This window comes from Phaethon aethereus (assembly GCF_964289735.1).
Source record: "Phaethon aethereus genome assembly, chromosome: 12".
NCBI classification, from domain to species: domain Eukaryota; kingdom Metazoa; phylum Chordata; class Aves; order Phaethontiformes; family Phaethontidae; genus Phaethon; species Phaethon aethereus.
Window position 1 is genome coordinate 754406 of NC_138588.1, and position 18864 is coordinate 773269.

Genomic DNA, 18864 nt, shown 5'->3' on the forward strand with positions numbered 1-18864 from the left:
ACTTCACTGGCTATAGCCACGCTTGGAAAAAACAGAAGTATGAAGAAATCCTGTCTCCATAAAACATGAGTTATGGCTTCACAAGCTTTTCCCCTTGTCGCAAGGCGCTCGCGTACTTGGGGCGGCTGTAGAAACCCGACGCTGGAGAGGTTATACCCCAGCATCGCTGCGTGGGAACGAAACTGCAGATACATAAATCTGGCTGTAATTGCAGAGATACACAGAGACTGCAATAAAGAAAAGCCACGGGACTACACAGGGTTGGGAAAGGCATTGTACTGTATGGTCAGCACCTCTGCCTTACAAAAGGAAAATTGATTCAGACAAAAATGTTCTAAACGGTTTATATTCTTAACATGTTATCAAATTAGTTACAAAGGTGTAACAGCAGTAGATGTAATTTATTTCACGCAAGCACTAGATACTCTACAGCACAGTAAATTGATTTACAAAGCTGGGAGGCAAATCAGTACTGCAAGGGATTATTTATTGACCCATGGATCGCAAACCATCAGCCGGAGAAAGGCGGGTCCGTCCCCCCGCTGCCCAGTCCGGCAGCCCCCCGGGCATCGAGAGCTGACGGGGGAGAGAGGCTTCGGCGGATGCACAGGGGAGTGGCGGCTTTTAGGGCAACTTCTTGTAGGGCAAAGCTTGATAGCGTGGGTGGCATGTCGTACCTTCCCAATCTGTATCATAATTCCTGTTAAGATAACCCCTAGCTATGGAAAAGCACTTTTAAATACTGGTTTGAAGAAATTAAAGACCTGAAAACATTCTCTTATAGATGGGAGGCTGATTCCTGCCACCTCCCCAGATGACATTCACCTTTCACGTACTCTCGATAACAAGCACGGTAACGATGCTACGGCTTATTCCAGGATTTCCCTTAAAAGCGGCGCAGGCCAGGGTGATGTGTGATGGAGGCCATCATTCCCCCAACACCCGTGGAGACATCAGGGAAGGGCCAATGTGCCACCACCATCCTATCTCACCCAGATGCTTCACCCCTGCTGGGGGACGTCTGCCCTTTAATGTGAGCGCCGAATCCGTTAGGCTTCTTGAAAACCCTCTTTGTCAGCGAAACACACCCTATCTTCAGCTCTTTCCCACTAAAAGGTAATTACCTGAAGAGCTCATTACAGCTACAGGATGTGCAATTACTGCCTGGAAATAATGCACTATTTTTAGCACATCAGAGTAAAAAGTGGCAGATTGGCAAGAATTATCCCCCAAGCAGTAAGGCAACTAGCTTGTTAAAACTGACTTTTTTTTTTTTGCTAGAAAACAAGTCCCTGTCCCTTCAGAGGCGGTGGGGCACCGCCAGCAGCCCCGGTGCAGGGTCTGCTGCTGCTGCCGGCTCTCGTGCATTCTGCCCCAGTTCCCCGGCTGGTGGACACGCCTGGGCTGGGGATCCACCGCTCTGCCGCTGGCTCTTCTGCCGAGTCCTCGTGCGTGGAGAGGTTACAGCAACCCGTCGTGGTGCCAGGGCCACCCCGGCCAGGTCTCCCATCTCCCTTCCAGAGCTGGTGTGGAGCCACTGTCCCCCGCCTGCAGTGACAGCACCCTGGAGTCACCTATCCCCTCGGAGCAACGCTGTCTCCTGCAGGGATCCATGCAGAGACCACGGGTGTCCTCAAGACCTGGGGCGGGAAATGGTCCAGTCTTGCCTTCCTGGCAGCCACCAAAATGCAAAGACAAATGGCCACGTGTCCAAGGAGGCAAGGACAGAGGACGACCCCAGGAACACAGGCTGGTGACCAAGAAAATGAAGATGCTCGACTGGACGCTCAAAAGGACAAATATCCCAAAGATGCCACTGAGGTCTCTGGAATTGCCCCCTGTGTCTGAGGAGACCCTTTTGAATAACCTGCTGCTCCTATTGCCCGTTACGGACATTGTCCCGACGACAAACGCCACGGTGTCGTCCCGCTCCAGCCGGGGGACGTGCACACGAGCTGAACATGCCGGCAGCTGTGGTGGCCACGCCGCCGCTCCACCGCAGACCCCGGTGGGGCAGACAGGGCTGCCCAGGGCTCACCGCTGCCCAGGAAGGGGCCACGGGAATGGTCTTCCCCCTGAAAAAAAAGCCCTACTGCCCTATTCCCATGGAGACCATGACAGCCACAAAAGCCTCTCGTTGTGCTCCTCAGCCCAAGCGCACAACAGCCCGCGGTCACCACGGACAACTGCAGGCAGGCAGAAATATTTCTGGGTCAAGAAAAAGCCCAGGAGGTGGAATGCTTGGAGGTGTCAGCCTCCAAGGGAGGAAAAGGTAAAAGGAAGGGCCAGTGCACACACAAATAGCGGCGCCCCTGGCTGGAAACAGCCAACCTCCCCAGTCCCTGCCAAGAATTCCCCGTTCTCCTCCCCAGAGCACGGGAACAAGTAGTGGTCTCACACCACCTTCCCTCCCACAGCTCCAAGCAGAGGTTTATATATTCATGTACCCACGGCACACGCACGTCCCTGCAGCCCTGCAGAGCACCGGAGCTTTCGTCACACCGGCACAGCTCAGAACGGCGGCACTCCTGCTCCTGAGCCACGGTTTTCAGCAGGCAGACGGCACCACGTAACACGCTCCACGGAGGCACGCCTATGCTGTGGACTCAATAAAATGCCCTCCCAGTACATCATCCCAGGGTGCGAGACAAATTCCAGCTGCGGCAGCCCCAGCAGCCACCAGCCCTCCTCGTGCACCGCCGCCACCCGGCCCTGTCCTCCGCCCCACCGCAGAGCCTTGCAGGTAAAAACGCCGAGCGCCGGCGGGGAGGCCACCGCGCCCGCCCCCGCGGACTGCAGAGGGACCGAGCTGCAGCTCTGCCACGTGCACCGGCCACCCTGTCCCTCCCGTCGCTGCTGCCACCGGCTGAAGCGGCTTCAGGAGCGGTTCCGTCCCACGCAGCCGTCCAGCTGCGCCCTTCTCCTCCACCCCAGCCCAGCTCAGCAGCCGAAGCCCACGACCAAAGCGATTCAGCAGGCAGCAGCTTCAGGCATGGTGGAAGGGGCAGCAGTTGGGAGAGCGACGGAGGAGATACAGTGCAGAGGAAAAGGGAAGATGCTGGAGTATGTCTGATGGAATCTGACATGAGAGGGCTTCCTCTGGGCTATCCTTTAAAAAAAATGATTGTTTTACCGTAAGAGAAAAAAACAAACAAGCGGTTTGTAAATGAAAAAATGCACCCCTGTGCCACGGCTGAGAGGAAGGAGGCACCAACATTCCCAATTCTGATGATTTTTTTAAATCTCCCGCGCAATAATTTTAGCTCAATTTCCAAGGAACCAGCACACAGTGGGGCCTCATGGACTGGGTGCAGGCACCGGCGCTGCCCCGGGGGAACCCGCAGCCCCGCGCCTGTGGGATGGCCAGCTCGTCCCGCCAGAGCAGCACCGCGTGTCCTGGCCCCCCACGGCGTTTCCCCACCACGGGAGGAGGAGGAGGAGGAGGAAGAAGAGGAGGAGGAGGAGGAGGAGGAGGAAGAGGAGGAGGAGGAGGAGGAGGAGGAGGCGGCTGCTCTCTCAACCACGCAGGACATGACCGAAAACCAGCGAGGGAGGATGGGAGGAGGGATGGAGGGAGGGTGGAGGGAGGAGTGCTGCCTTGCAGCTCTGCAGACAAATCGCCCAGCCGGAGAGCCGATCCATCCCGTTTGGTTGGGTTTTGATAGCTTCAAAGGAACCCAAAATCCCCCCAGCGGTGCCGACAGCTGCACAGCTTCCCCAAACCCGGCTGCTGCGACGTGACAGCCCGCGAGGCCCGGCCGCGCCGGCGGTCAAAGCTGCGGTGACAGCTCCTCCGGCACCCCTGGGCCGGGGAAGGCGCTTCGGGAAGGCAGCGAACGATGGGGTGACTTTGAGTCACTGATGAAACGTCTGCGACCTCTCCTCCTCCTCCTCCGGCTGCTTCACTCCCCACGAGTGACGGAGAGACGGGGGGCGGCTGGGGTGCAAGGAGGGGACGAGCCCCGCAGCCAAAACCCTCCTCGCCCAGCCGGCGCCGGCACGTATCCCACATCCCAATCCCATCCGCTGCATGAGCAGTCAGTCACCTTTCCAAGTGCCGTGCAAAGCCCCTCCTCGCGCTACAAAGAGCTCTCAGGGAACAGGCTTTGTGACTCCTTTCTAAATCCCAGCTATAAAAATATCTATGCAACGCTTGGCTACCTGCAGCTACCTCCTACCAGCCGCACAGCGATGCTCTCCGGACTCCCTCCATAAGCAATGACAGATACAAGAGCAGTGTGGGATGATGTCAAATATGCTTAAAATGTGTATGGATTACAACACCATAAATATTTTAAGGGCTTGAGTGAATCTGCTGCTAACCTCGTACCAAACTCCACTGGCCCTTCCCCAGCCCTTCCCTCGGCAGCGGATGCCATCCAGGCAAAAGCATCGTATTTTTACCCTGGTGCTACCACTGTGTCTAACTGGCACTCTAAATAAAGGCCAGGATAATTGTAGCACTTACGGAAGAATCGGGTGCATTCAAAATAGTATCTTTTGGCTCCGGTAGTTTATCAGATGATTTTATTTTCCCAAGCACACCTAAAAGACAGCATGCCACAAGCACTCACCGTCTTCATGCTTGCTCTGTGTAAGCGTTATTTCATGCCAGCTTGCTCACTTGGAAGAATATAGCAGCAAAATGGCACCATATTTCCTTTGCCCGGCCACTGAGAAAACAGCAGGAAAGGGAACCGCAGAGCTCCTTCGGCAACATCGATGTGCCAAAGCTGCCAGCGCGCGGCACAGGGCGCACCAGCACGAGCTTGCCCAGGAAGCTGTCACAGATCTTCAATAATCCCGTCGTTTGCAGACACGCTGTTACGGTCATCAGGAACAATTTGAGTTGTTTCTGGCCAACGCCGAAGAGAAACCCATCCTGCTGGAACAGGCACCCTGGAGCACCCAACAGGCGCAGGATGTGCAAATCCCACACTCCGACAAGCACAGAGCATCGCTCCCTGTGCCCCCCTTGCTCAGGTCCCGCAGAGCGGGGGACTTTGGTCCCATGTTAAGGAACGTCCACCCACCCCTGCCCTGCAGCTTTTACCCAGGTGCGATCAGAGGGACATCCGGTTTTGCCAAAACAGCCCTCGCCATGCGGTACGTCATGTCACAGCCTGCCCTGCTAAGGTCTGCGTGCGTGCGTGCGAGACTGGCCGAAGAGAACTGGACCCTCTAGAGGCATCACAGGATGCTGGAAGAAAGAAAGACTGCAGCCACTGGGACGTAACCCAGCCAACTACACCAGCCCCAGGAATGCCACCAGCCAGCGGAGCCAGCACTCGGAAAACTGCCAACGGAAACAAGACAGCCTCTTAAATCACCAGCCCTTACGTAACGTGCGCGCAGCTGCCTCCCCACGACACACGGCAGCGCCACCAGGATCGACGTCCCCAGAAAAAAGCGCCTCGGCACGAAGAGTAGCCTGGCTGCGGCCGGCAGCGAGGTCCCTGCTACGGCACGCGGGGAACCGGCAGGCCGGCGGAAAGGAAGGCGCCATCGTCCCGTGCAACGCTGCAAAAACGGGGAACGTCGCAAACGCCCCTGCTCCCCTTCAGCCCTTGGACGCACCGTCGCCATCCTGGACTTCCCTTCCCCCTCCCTAATTGAACGGATTCAAGAGAATCGTTCAAATTCGCATTGTATTTGTTATTACTGTAGCACACAAAATATCCAAGCGTGGATACTGCTATAAAAGCAGAAAGAAAAGGAAGCAGCGGCACTGGCAGCTCTTGCATCGCCTGCAGAACCCCACCACGCCGGACAGAGCTGGAGGCCGTTGCAGCAAGGCAGGCGTGAAAGTATTTGTAAGAACGACTAATAGCAGCTGAGAGGGGGCCGTAATCAAACCGGGCTCCACGGGCCCTCCAGAAAACCGCAGGCAGCAGCACACAGACCTCACCTGAGGGGCTCTCCCGCCTGCCGCCCCTGCGCCTAGCGCCGGCAAGCGCAGGCGTAGCGAGACCGCAGAGCAACGCGTGCACGGCGTCACGAAGCTCTGCCAGCGCCCAGGCAGTCAGCAGTTGGGCGCTGCGTGTTTAGTCGTTCCAAAAGTAAGTGCAAAGGCGCTTATTTACGTACTGACTTGCATGTTTGCTTCTGCCGGCTTCATTTCTCCTTGTGCTTCTGCCGGCTTCATTTCTCCTTGTAACACAAGCCGGACCCTTCCCCGCTTGCCTCCCCCACCAGCCGCGTTTTGGAGGTGGCCTCCGCCGAGAGGCCGCGCCGGGGTGCTCACCCCACCAGCAGCGGCCGCCGCCGCCCCGAAACACGTCCTGCAAGGGACTAACGCCGAACGCACCCAGATGAGACCCCAGGGTGATTTTTTACCTCCGGCGCTCAACCCACGAGTCCACCCGCACCCACCCTCGCGTCCACCCGCGAGTCTCTGCCTTGCGGAGACCGGAGCCGCGGCCCCTGGCACAGCCCCGGCACAGGCGGCGCAGCCTCCGGCACCGCGGCGGGTGGCAGCCACGAAGCAGAACTGCTTCTGCTCGTCTGCCGGAGGCCTTTTAAAAACCCAGCCATGCCAGGGCGAGGAAGTTTCAAGGAACAACTAATTTAAGGAGAGGTTTATCTGTCACACTGGTTAATCTGACTGCGTTAGTTAAAGAAATGCTATTTTAGCACAACTTATTCGCCTAAATGGTGCTTTAAACCCAGGTGACCTTGTCCTGAAGCTCACAGGGCAAGGCTCCTCGGAGCCTGCGTCTACCTTCAGCGCTTCCCCACCTCGGCTGGCACCTAAACGATGGGCCCGCAGGAGCAGACCCCTCGGCGCGCCCCGGGAACCCCCTTCCGCCGGCGGCGACGCTTCCCACGCGCAGGCGCCAGCTCCACGCTTCGGTTTCCACGAACTCAGTGTCCTGTGCAGATGAAACTGCAGGTTTTACAGACGCAGTAAATAAGGTACACAGAGGAGGGACGCGACCCCATCCACCAGCCGTCCTACTCTCTTGCGCTGGGTGTGGGCATCGCAGGGCATCCCTCCGGCGTGAGGTCGGCAGCGGCGCTCAGCCCCCTCCTCCCTCCATCGCCGGTGCTCAGGACCCGACCGATGCCAAGGGCCGCGGTGGCACGGACCCGAGGAGCCCCACGGAGGAGTCCCCACAGCCCGGCGGCCGGGACGAGGCTGGACCTGGACTAACACCAGGTTGCGGCTCCTCCTTGTCACTTCCCGGGGCTGGACGCGAGGTTCCAGCGCGACGCGCCCGCAGCACAGCGGGGACGGGGGCATCTCCCGGGCGATGGCGGTGGCCCCTGCTCACCACCAGCCCCGTTCCTCCGTTCCCATGGCAATCCCCAGCCCTGCCAGCTGCACCGCGACGTTGACTTTTCCTCTCTCTCCAGAGGTCCGTGGAACAAAGCAAAATGAAACAATCAGGCAGTGTCTGCGGGGGTCAAGGTGCCGTCACTCCTGTCAGGCTGATTTACGCTTTCCCAAGTCCCGTGCAGAAGCCAGCGCTGAAGCCGCTCTGGGATGCTTTCTGCTCTTATCCCCGTCTCGTGGAAACTGCTCAGGGTGCAACGCTGCAGCCCAGCTCAACTCGCCGCCTACTCCTCGCATTTATCCTACGGGCACCACGACCACCGAGCCGCCGCCACCGCCTCTGCCAAGCCACAAAGGGCTGCGGGGCAGCGAGTGGGCACAGCGGGAGCAGAGGGCTTCAGCCTCCTCGCCTGGTGCGAGACACAAAGGATCAGGACGTGCCCTGCGCTGGGACAAGCGAAAAGCTCCGCTGCAGGCTGCTCTGCTTTTCCTTCGCTTGCAGCCCTGCACCGCAAAGCGACACCAACCCAACCTCACTACAAAAGCAACAAAAACCCCGTACGTGGAACTGTCCTCACTGCCCACAGCGTTCGCCCCGGCAAGTCCGGGAACCCGAGCGCCGCGCCAGGCAAACGCCACGTCCCTCCTCACGCTCTCCCCGTAGCCAGTCTCTCACGAACGTGTCCTCAGAGAAACTTTGATGGAACAAGGACAAGCAATTAGCCCAGTTTTGCAGCCGAGGAAGGCTGCGATCAGGGAGGAGCCGCGGGGGACGCAGCGCGGCGCCCTGCCGAAGCCGGGGCGCAGGGGCTGCGCTGCCGCTCCCCGAGGGCGTTTCCCCCCCGGCAGCCCCGGGGCGCCGGCAGGACGTGACACGGATCATTGGCATCAGCTCATGGATCCGAAGACTCATGTGTCCGAAAAACACATCTCTCTGGAAAAGCCCAGCCTGAAAATTACACGCGGCCCATGGAAGTTTAAAACCAAACCAGCCTAAAATGCCTCAGGCGTCGTTCCCCGTTACACTCAACGACGTCCTTGTAACGAAATGCCACACGCCAGTTAAAGAGCCCATAGAAATAGGAACGCTCTCTGCTGGTGGTGCTGGGGGTTACTGAGGAAAGCCTCAACCTTAGGGCTTTCCTCTAATCCTGTTGGTTGCATCTTTATTTAATTGCGGGGGACTTTGCCAAGGGGCCAATGTGGTAGCGCTGACAGTGGGAAGCATCCCATACGGGCAGAGAGGAATCACTGTCGCCATTATTTAAGGCACGCTACGTTGGGACTAATTTTGTACCGGCGCCTTCTCGATGCCTAGGACAAAAACCAAATGTCAAGCTGGGGGACGCGGTACCCAGCTAAATGAAAGCACTGCTAAGGAGACGCGCGCTCCCACGCACGCCCGGGGAAGCAAGGCAAGGCAGAACGCCGGCCGCCAGTCGCTGCTGACCCTCTCGAACGGCTGCTGCCCCCGAGGACCATCTGCTCTATTCCAAAATCCCAGATGAAGAAACCCGTCATCGCAAAGCCGAAGACACAACCGGTTAAAGCCCCGTCGACGGGCTTCAGGAGTGGCTTCCAAGAAGCGGCGACAGCCTGGGGAATCACGCCCTGCAGGTCCAGGGCTTTTATATCAACGTGCAGGCAAGAACGACGCAAAACTGTAGACACGTAGGTAATAAACGCAAGTGGAAGAAAGGAAGGACAGTAGTAACACGGACCTGGACCAGAAGACAGAAGGGTCCGTTCCGGACCGGCAGAAGAACCTTAATCCTGAGGAACGGCCCAGAACACAGAGGTTTAGGCAGCAGCGTGGCCCACGAGAGCTGCCTTGGGAGGGAGGCCCGACCGCGCCGCGGCAAGGGCAGGACCGAGCGCCAGGCAGGGCTGGGCTCCCACAGCAGCGCCGGCGGCGCGGGGGCCCTGCCCGGGCGGGGGCGGGCGGCCCGGCACGGCGGGGGACGCTTGCCCACATCTATCGCACCCTGTTGCCCTGGTCCAGCCCCACCCTCGTCCCGACCCCATCCCTCTCCTCCGCTGCGGCGTCTTCCATTGCCCTCACATTTTCTCTTCTCCACTTCCAACGGCCCCAGGAGCTCCAGGTTTTCAGATCCCAAAGACATTCTGTTCTCATTACACATTTCCTTTGGAAAGCCATTGCTGTTTGCAAGCCAGAAATATTAGTCAGCACGCTATATAGCGCAACGCTAATGAGAATTAAATCGATTCATGAAAAGTACCTGCTCAGCATGTTTCTTATCTATTTTTCAAACATAACTATATTGGATTCTGCTCTTTTTTTTCAGTCCCAATATCCTGTCTGTTCTGTGAGTTCAGTATATGGATATCATATAGTTACAATCACTATAAACTACCTAATCTATATATTCCTAAAGTCTCTCTCTGGCTCCAGAATGGCTTAATCAATTCTTGTAATTTTTTTCTTAAAGAAAAATCTCCTATCGGCAGCTAGATGGATATCTCCTTTGGGATCCCAGCTTAAAGCCAATACAATCTGAAACAGCCCCGCTATAAACCCCTGAAAAATAGAAAAACCTCATTGATATGACATATATGCCACTATAATTAAAGTCTTCGGTAACGGACATTATACAGCCAAAACATTCTCTTTCCAGCTGCAGCACTCATCAAGTTTTGACACCCAACATTAACCAGCTGAGGTCTCTCTGGCCTCACGAAGCACGAGGCTCCAAAGCTTTTGTTAATCATCATTACATGGCTCCCGCATCCGGCGAGGCACCGGTACCCGGCGACTTCTGGCCCACCTGATTTCACTCCTTCCCACAGCACCTCAAACCAGCCCAAGATTCTTCTCCACCCGCGGGAGTCCAGTGCCTTACTGCCAGCTGTGAAAGACCAAAACACGTGCCAAGTTCGACTTTCCGATGAGAAGCTCGGTCAGTGCAGAAAACTGGTTCTCCCAGGGAAAGAAAACAGGTCTCAGCATAACGCCCAGCTCCGGCGAGACTGCGACTCGGCCGGGAGCAGAGGGAGGCTCCCAGCTCAGCATTTTAGAGAAAATATATTAAAATTATTACGTTAAAATTATCAGGGCACAGCCGGCCCACAGCTCTGAGCCCTGCAACGCTCGCACCTCTTCGGGAGGGATTTCCTAACCTTTGCATTTTCCCGGTGCGAAGCATGTCCTACGAACTGTGCCCTCGCCTGCGGAAGAGCAATCCCGTTTACACCAATGTTACTGCAACTTCCCTGGTCAGGACTCAAGACTGAAAATCTGGGAGAACAGACCCGCTGGCTTCCGTAAGGAGAATTGGGGACACCCACTAATGGGAGCACGGAGTGGATCCTCGGAGCAGCTGAAAGACCCCGTGGCTTAAAATACAGCTCTGCTCCACAAACTGATTAGGTAGAAACGGCACCATCTTGCTCAGTGGCAGAGCTCCTGATGTGGATCTGGAGAGACAGCTGCTGACTTTATTGAGCAAAATAAGGTTTTACTGTATTTTACCCCTGCTGTCCCTACAGATAACGAGCCAGGAGAAGCACGATGGCATCTTGCAATTTGTGTGTGCATAGAATAAACTGCGTTCCTCAAGAAATTCCAGCTGCCAAGTCACTTTTGCAAATGAAGACAATGGTTACCAGTGAAGGCAATCTACACGGACGGTAATTGCCAAAGTGTAATTAAGGGCAAAGTACAGTCTGCATCTTTAAAAGGACGGCGCAGGAGGAACAAGGTGCCCAGCTGCTCTCCCGGACCACGCCAGTTGGGTCCACCGGCAGTTACAAAAACCCTGGTTTTGCTTAGAAAACAAGAGCCGTTCTGCACCGGCAGCCTGAAGCACCGTCCACACAGCTTCCCTCTGCACTGGCCCTTTTCAGAAAAAAATCAGACCCTAAGGACCAGGCACTTTTTGCAGATATTCAGTTCAGTCTTGGCCGTAATTACACGACAGACACGACAACCTCTGTGCTGTATGCAGGAAAACTGCCTGGCCAGCCCCAAATCCCACAGGTCCCCTTAGAAACAGCCATACCCCGGTACATCTCACCCAGTAAATTCCTGGAAAATCAGATCATCGCAAAATCTGTGCCACAGAGCGACGGGACAGAAAGATGGCACGTGCCTGTCACGTATCCACCCACCGACCACGTACCCGGGGCACGAGGTTGCGGCGACTTCAGACCCCACCACTCTTCTTCTCATTTCCAAAGGCTACTGAATGCAAAAGGCAGCAGTTCTCTTCTGTCTAGAGATGAAAACACCCTAATGGATATTAAATAGCTACCTTCAACCGCGAGAACTCCTTGTGTCAATGTCCCAAAATACACAAAATAAGAGAGAGGCTTGTTTGGATGGGAGGCGGGTGGTGCCAGCGCGGGGCGACAGGCAGAACTCGATGTGAAGGCAGGGCTGGGACTGCAGCAGGGTCGGCTCGCGGCGTCGCAGCGATGCCGTCACATCGGCCCATGGACCCCGGAGCTGGTTTGGCAGACCATCACCTCCTGAAGACAAACCTGGCTTGGGTTTCGTGCTCAGAAGATACCTCCCCAGTTTCTGTATAAATGCAGAGGACCATGTAAACCCTAATTCTGACATCCTCACGTGTGCGCACAGAGTCTTCTCGCTTCTTCGGACCTTTCTGAAAACTCACCCCGTTTCTCCCACATCTCGTCCTTTGTCCTGGTGCTCAGAGCAAAGCAACCTCAGCTTCAGCCCGGCCCCCACCGGCAGCTTGCTCTGCAGCCCTGTGGCTAGTTACCCAGCTCTGTAAGGAACATCATAAAACCAGGCTGCACCAGGTAACCGCACCTTGTGCCACGCTAGGGTCGGGTAAGATGTTGCCGTCCTTAGATGAAAGCTCCAAAAAACGTTCAAAGTGTTAATTCCTTTCTGTCGTGACCGAAGATGGTGGGTTTGCCTTTCTCCTGGGCTCTGGCAGCAGCTGGCAGAGCTCTGCTGACATGGTGAGGGAGCACAAGCAAAAACATCTCCTGGGATGGTGAAGGTGCCACACCAATTTGAGCAGATTTTAGAAAGTCACCAAGAGCCACAGCAGCTCTAACTCCATTGGGAATACAAGCGGGAACCCACAAGAGGTGGCCGACGAAGAATCAGATTGAGGATATATTTTCCCGAGTTCTGAAGCTTCTCAGAGGCTGATAGGAAAACAACCAAAAATAAGTAACTACAAATCCTGCCACAAGAGGGTATTTAGCCCCATCCTTTCAAGTCAGCCCCCCAGCCCCGGCAGGACAAAATCAGGCCCACGCATACGCACGGGTTAACTGTAGTGTCGCTGCACCAGCCAGACCCTGCTCCCCATCCCCTCCTTGCCATGCAAGAGCCACAGTCTCTGCAGACCCTGGCTGTGGATTCATCAGCCTTGCAGGCAATTCCAGATCATCAATATGAAATTGCTCTCATGCTGCTGTGATAATTTACTCTGGAAAAATTTCAAAGAAAAGAATTTGACCTGAAACCTTCTTATTTGCAGAAGCAACTCCAAAGCTTTCTGTAACCAAACAATAATTGGGTTTTTTGACCACAAACAAGCGGCTGATGGCAGAAGCACCGTTCGGTTCTCTCTGCAACAGCACCAATGTCTGACCCCTGCACTAACGAGATATCGTCTATTCTTGGGAAAATTGATAGCAAATAGAATACAGCACTGCTCGGGCAGCAAATCCCTGCTTGTTCCCCAGCCTTCTCCAGGAACGCGCTGCCATTCGTAACAAGTGACAGTAGTGCCACGCTTCCTCTGCCGTCTGGAAACCAGGAGCGCGGCGATTCGGAGGGTTCGCTCCACAAGGCCACCCCCTCCTCAGAGACACAGCCGCCCTGCAGAAGGCGGAGGGACCCGCTCCCGTTTGGGTGGGAGCACGTGTGCTCTGCTCCGCGTGTCGGGATCCCCATCAGCCCTGCAGAAACTGCGCTCACCACGGGGTACGTGACGCTCCTGCAAGTCCCCCAGAAGGCTGAAGTGTTGAGGGTACCATAGGGTTTGGTTTTGCCCACTGGCAAACTCTCACCTCTCGTAGCGCGAGACAAAGATAAGCAGACGCCATCCCTGAAGACACAGCACCGCGTGCCTACCGAGCAGCCACCCTCCAAGCCAACAAGGACTCTGCTTCCCACTGACACCCAAACTCGTCCAATGCCGCACGGGCAGAGGCCCTTCCCAGTGCTCCTACCCGTGCTCAGGGACCCACCTTCACGCATGACGCTACACACCCCGGAGAGGACACCCGCCCCTACGCGAGCGGTGGAGGAGCTTCCACAAGCTGACGGCATCTCCATCAGGACCTTGCGCGCTGCCACTGACGGCACCTCAGTGAGGGTCTTGCTCGCGGCACAGTCTTTACCCAGCTTCACACACAGCTTCCAGGAAAAGCCAACCTGCAAGGTTTCAGCTAGAAAACAGATCTGCTAGGTGAACAGAGAGGGATCACAGACACGTTCGGAGCCTCTAGTCTTCTACCGGGCAAACCGAAGCAACATGCAAGTCTCGGCTTTGCTGGAATGCGGCCACGGACGTCATTCCCATATACATGATCCCTCTGAGCTCCCGAAGAGTGAGTCAAAAATTAAAAATAAGTGGGCTGTTCAAGGCACTTTCAGTATTCCCCAGACACCTTAAAAAAAGCCTCCTGCTGTGCATTACCTAATTTTTACATGACAGAAGCAGAAAATTTCTTCTTTCATGACGCTTCTGTACATATCCTTCAACAGTGGTATCACCATGTGAGCGTGTACGTATCTGTATTTATCTTCAACATCTTACATGGGAAAGCGATAAGCAAAGTCGTTCTTTCAGGAAACTGGCTCCTAAGAGGGGGATAGCCAGTAACATCATGAAACAGGTACATACGTTAACAGAAAACAGACATTTCAGCTGGTGAAGAAATAGCAGCACTAGAAATATTTTCAGTGGGTCTCCATAACAACTTGTGTTTCTGCCTCCCATTAAAATGCGAGTAAATGTGTCAGTAGTTTTTCAGTGGACCCTTAGTGGCTATTTTCCTCAGCTGCCTTTTGTATCCTTTGCATTTAAAATTATATACTTGAAAATTAACTTAAAAGGGAAAAGGAGATGAAACCCGAAAAACTCTCAGCTTTGACTGTTACTTCGTCTTCAAACTTACCGTGCGTTTCAGGCAGTTTTCATCCGAGCCCACAAGCCGCACGTATGCAAACGTTTCAGCAGGAATGAAGGACGCTGCCCTGACAGCGTGCCACTCTGCTGAGATTCAGCTGCATGAGAATCACAGGTTTCTGTTGCAAACACATTCCCAATGCTACAAATAAAACCATTCCTTTCAACAGAGTCAACAGCAAACCAGCCACAGAAACCTGTCGGAATTGCTTTCACCGCCCCCGGACCCGCAGGCTGGACGGAGAGCGAGCCTGCACCCGCTGCAGCCCAGAGACTTCGCCGATGGACTTCTCGAGGGCCAGGACTTCTCCTCGCCACTGCCAACGCACTGGTGTGCCACAGTGGCTTTGCCGGAGCCTCGTGAGTGCTGGACCGCGAGACCGGGGGATGCTCAGAGCGCCCGACCCGCCGCACCGACCCGCAGCCTTGGACCCAGAGTCCGCCTTACTCCGCGTTTCCGACAACAGCATCAGCTGGTCCCTGTTACTGCACCCCGGGTCCAGGCTGCGGGAGAGAAGGGAAGGCTCCGGGAGCAGACAGAGCCTTCTGGGCACTGAGCCTCGTGGTTTCTGGCGCTCTCGGCAGCCGGGAGCAATCTCCGGGGCAGAGCACATCACCTGCGCTCAGGGCTTCGGACGAGAGACCCCGCTGCCTAAGCGGCGGTCTGCTAACCCACTTCCCGGCAAAAGCAACTGGGAACTCTCAGAAGATAAAAAGACAATGAACAAATAACCTTCACAGTAGCCAGCGCTGCAAAAACCCAAGGCTCCCCTTTGTGTTGACTGCCTGTTATTAATGATCCTGTCAGGTCTCCTAATGAACTTTGTGCTTCATGTGGAAAACGTGGGGTTTGTCCAAGAGCTCGTTTCCATTTATTCCCAATCTTATGCAAGAAAGTTCTTACATTCTGAATCTAAGAAACTGTATTTCTGTATTTATTTTCTCACGCCTCCATGTTCTCGTAGTACTACTGAGGTTTGAAACAAAACGTAACTGTCTTTTCAGGAAAATGCTTGATGCATCGAGCAATGGCAAATCATTAATTATTGCAAGCCTTTTATACCACCGCTGACACCACAGTGAAGAATTTAAAACATTTCCTCAGACAAGCAGCTCAGTCACAGCAAAACCGCAGCGCAAGAGCATTGCTTCGTTTCTTCAAAGCTCGCTTTATCCTACCAAGTGCTGCAAGGCTGCCTCGCTGGCACACTGCTTCGCGGCTGTGTTTGCAGACACGGAGCGCAAGGTGGCAAATATAAATCAAATATCCTGCTAGACCAGACCCTTGCCGTGGGGATGAACAAAATGCCTTTCGGAACTGCTGCTCCTCTCTGCCGGCCAAGGTGCTGCCCGGGGACACGTCTCGGGGCAGTGACACCCAGGGGACCGGGGTCCCCAGTACCCGTGGCCAGCAGTCGGCACGACGCCAGGGACGGGGCGTTAACGGGCACCGCTGCGTTCTCACGTCTGATGGTCCCCACACTGCCAACCGCCGCCTTTACTGCTTTTAAGAGGTGCCTCCGTGGCACGCAGTATTAATAAAAGGTAAGCTTTCCTGAGTCGGAAAGCCCGTGTTCACGTTCAGACAGCTGCTGGGAGCCCCCGAGTCGTGGCGAGCGGTGCGCCCTTGCGGCCCCACTCGCCAGCAGACACAGACCGTCCCGCAGACCCAGCGGAGACAGATGCTGCGACAGTGTCCTCCCCAAAACAGCAAACTGCTAGAATATACAAAAACCCCAAAACCTAACGACAAAACCGCTTATGGAGGTGCCGACCCAGCTGCCCCCCACCCACTGCACATGCTCCCTTTCCCTGCAGCAGCTCTATCCCCCCAACACCGTCCCTGAGCCCGCCCGGGCCGGAGGCCAGGGGCGAGCTCTCCAGGCTCCTCCGCCTGCTCGGATGGGCTGTTCGGGAGGGAAAATTAGGGCAAAAGAGAGGAAGGATTCATCCCAGCTTGGACGATGAGCCATTCGTTCAACGTGGGAATATTACCAACGTAAATTCCAGATAATCAAATAAAAAAAGGCTTTATTTAGAAACGGAACGCTCAGGTACTATCTAGCGGCACAGAACCCCTACTCGCACGCCTTTGTCAAGCAGAGCCAGAGGTTAATTTTGTTGACAGGTTTAACCAGTGCCAGTATCTCAAACGTAAATAAGACCTCTTAAAGCCAGCCTTGCCTCCGAGTGCTCCTTTCTCTTTCCCAGCAACGGAGAAGCCAGAAGACATGTCAGACAGGCCACAAGTCAGGGAGGGTATAAAGCCCGTCTACATCCCCACACGCTGCCAGGGTGAGCGGCACAAACACATGGGTACAGCAGCAAAAACACCTGGTACAAACTTCCAGCCAGCAGCTTCGCTCCCCAGATGCGCGCCATGGTTAACAGCACTGCGTATGAAAATGATGACTTATGCTTTGGACAGTTTCTCCGTATTTAGGTAAAAATAGAAATGCATAAATTAGAAACAACAGGCGTAGAAACCGCCTGGGTGAGGAAACACTACGGATCTCAGCAAGACGTGAAATATCTGTGCTCGTGAGGGAATGACCTTCAAAACTCATTCACCGCTCGCAGCCTGTACGGTGACGGTTTTTCTCACTTGCGAGACATTATACATTCCAACTATGTACACTTTAATTTTGCACGGACTAGAAACACTTGGCTCATAAGGTAGCACGAAAGCAATAGAAAAAAAAATATTTAACTGGGGTAACCTTGATGGTGAGGGTAATACGAGCTAATTCTTTGTACCTTAGGTCATGCATGCTAAATACCAGGATTCACTATTTACTATGCTGAACATAAGCCGCTGAAATACATGATCAAGTAGTATTTTCTCTTTTTTTGTTTTTAAAAAAAGGACATACAAAACGATGACACCTTGTTAAATTACGGACAGAAAATCCAGATTTTTCTTAATTGCATTGCCTACGCTTTCTCTCCCAAACTACAGTTTTGCATTTAATTTCTATCAAAAACAGCCTCAGAGAGATGAATTAGTTTCGCTCACGCGCAAGAAACGGGGTTGCCGTTACAGTTGTTTGCCGGGTCACACTTTACAAGCCGGTGGGGGAGGCGAGGGAGGAAGGAGCGGCATTAGCATTCTCCAGCCGTCGTTCGCACCGAACACCGTATTTCTCTCTTTTAGACTATTTAAGCAAAACTGACGGTGTCTCCCCCAGCCTGCAGCACCCCCCGGCACCCACTCCTCAGCACTGGCATTTAAAGCATGTTTCTGCCCGTAAATGCGAAGACGCTCCCTCCTCCTCCTCGGAGCTGCCGGACGCGGGGGGCTGCGGGGCCCAGCCGAGGCCGGAGCTGTTGCTCTTCAGATGTCGGGTCACCTTTACTCCAAACTCTGCCCACGGTCGCGCGGCGCGGGCAGGACGGCGCGCGCAGGACGGCGCGCGGGGGCTCCCCTGCCGCCTCGGTGGTGGCCGGGGGGACGGGGAGCCGCCGCCGCCGGGGGTGCTGCTCAGCGCTCCGGTCACCGGGTCCCGTTACCTGTCGCGCTGCAGCGCAGACGCTGAGCGGGTTTTGCTAGTTTTCAGAAACGCGACATCCCACGGGCCCTGCGCGCTGAGCCCGCGGCCGCGACCGGGCGGGGGGCGACGGCCCCGGCCCCTGCCCGGCCCCTGCCCCCGGTCCTGTCCGCCCGGCACAGGGTGCGCGGGCAGCGGCAGATGCGCACCCCGGCCCCGCCGCTCCGGACTATTACAAAACCAGAGCCCTCATTAGGGCAGCGCTAATGAGGGAGGCAGAGCGGGCACCCCGCCACGCGGCGGGGCCCGTGGGAGCCCCCCTCCCTGCCCAGCAGCATTCCCCGGACTTGACTTCGCACCGAAGTCCTCCCCGCGACGCGCGGAGCCTCCGCGGCCGGCAGCGGAGAGCGAGCGGCGCCTGGCTCCGCGGGGCCGCGGCGGGGGCGGCCGGGGGGGGGTCCCGCAGGCCGGGGGCTCTCCCTGGGGCTCCGCGCCGCCGGCAGCCGCCCCCCGCCGCGCCGCTCCGGTCGCTTCCCGAGAGCCGGGGGGGCCGCGGACGGCGGGGGGGATTCCGCCTTTGTCCGCGGCGGCGGGGCAGGAGCGGGGCCCCCCGCCGCGCCGCTCCTTTGTCTGCCGGCCCCGCGGGGCGCTGACCTGGATGGTGCAGGTGTACTCGCTGTCGTCCAGCAGCCGCACGGTGCAGCTGTACTCGCGGTCCAGGTTCCTGCTGCTGCCGCTCATCCACCTGCTCAGCATCTTCCCGAGCCGGGCGGCGGGGCGCGCAGCGGGCGCGGAGCGGCGGGCGCTGCCGGCGGAGCCTCCGCTCACATCCCCGCTGCCGGCGCGGCGCTGCGCGGGGCGGTGCGGGGCGGTGCGGTGGGCGCGCCCCCCGCCCGGCCCGGCCCTGCCCCCGCTGCGGGCCGAGCGGAGCGGCGCGGAGCGCGGCGCGGGGCCCGGGCCG

General features: G+C 56.3%; 1 protein-coding gene across 2 annotated transcripts in view; it reads right to left on the reverse strand.

The window, feature by feature from the left end:
• The window catches only part of FRMD5 (FERM domain containing 5), a gene marked incomplete at its 5' end in the record, with an annotated part of 110401 nt that extends 91742 nt beyond the window's left edge, over positions 1–18659 (reverse strand). For both annotated transcript variants that reach the window (XM_082005002.1, XM_082005001.1), the window contains one exon: positions 18558–18659. In XM_082005002.1, coding sequence (XP_081861128.1) covers positions 18558–18659 — 102 coding nt within the window. The remainder of the gene's footprint in view (positions 1–18557) is intronic.
• Positions 18660–18864: the final 205 nt, after the last annotated feature.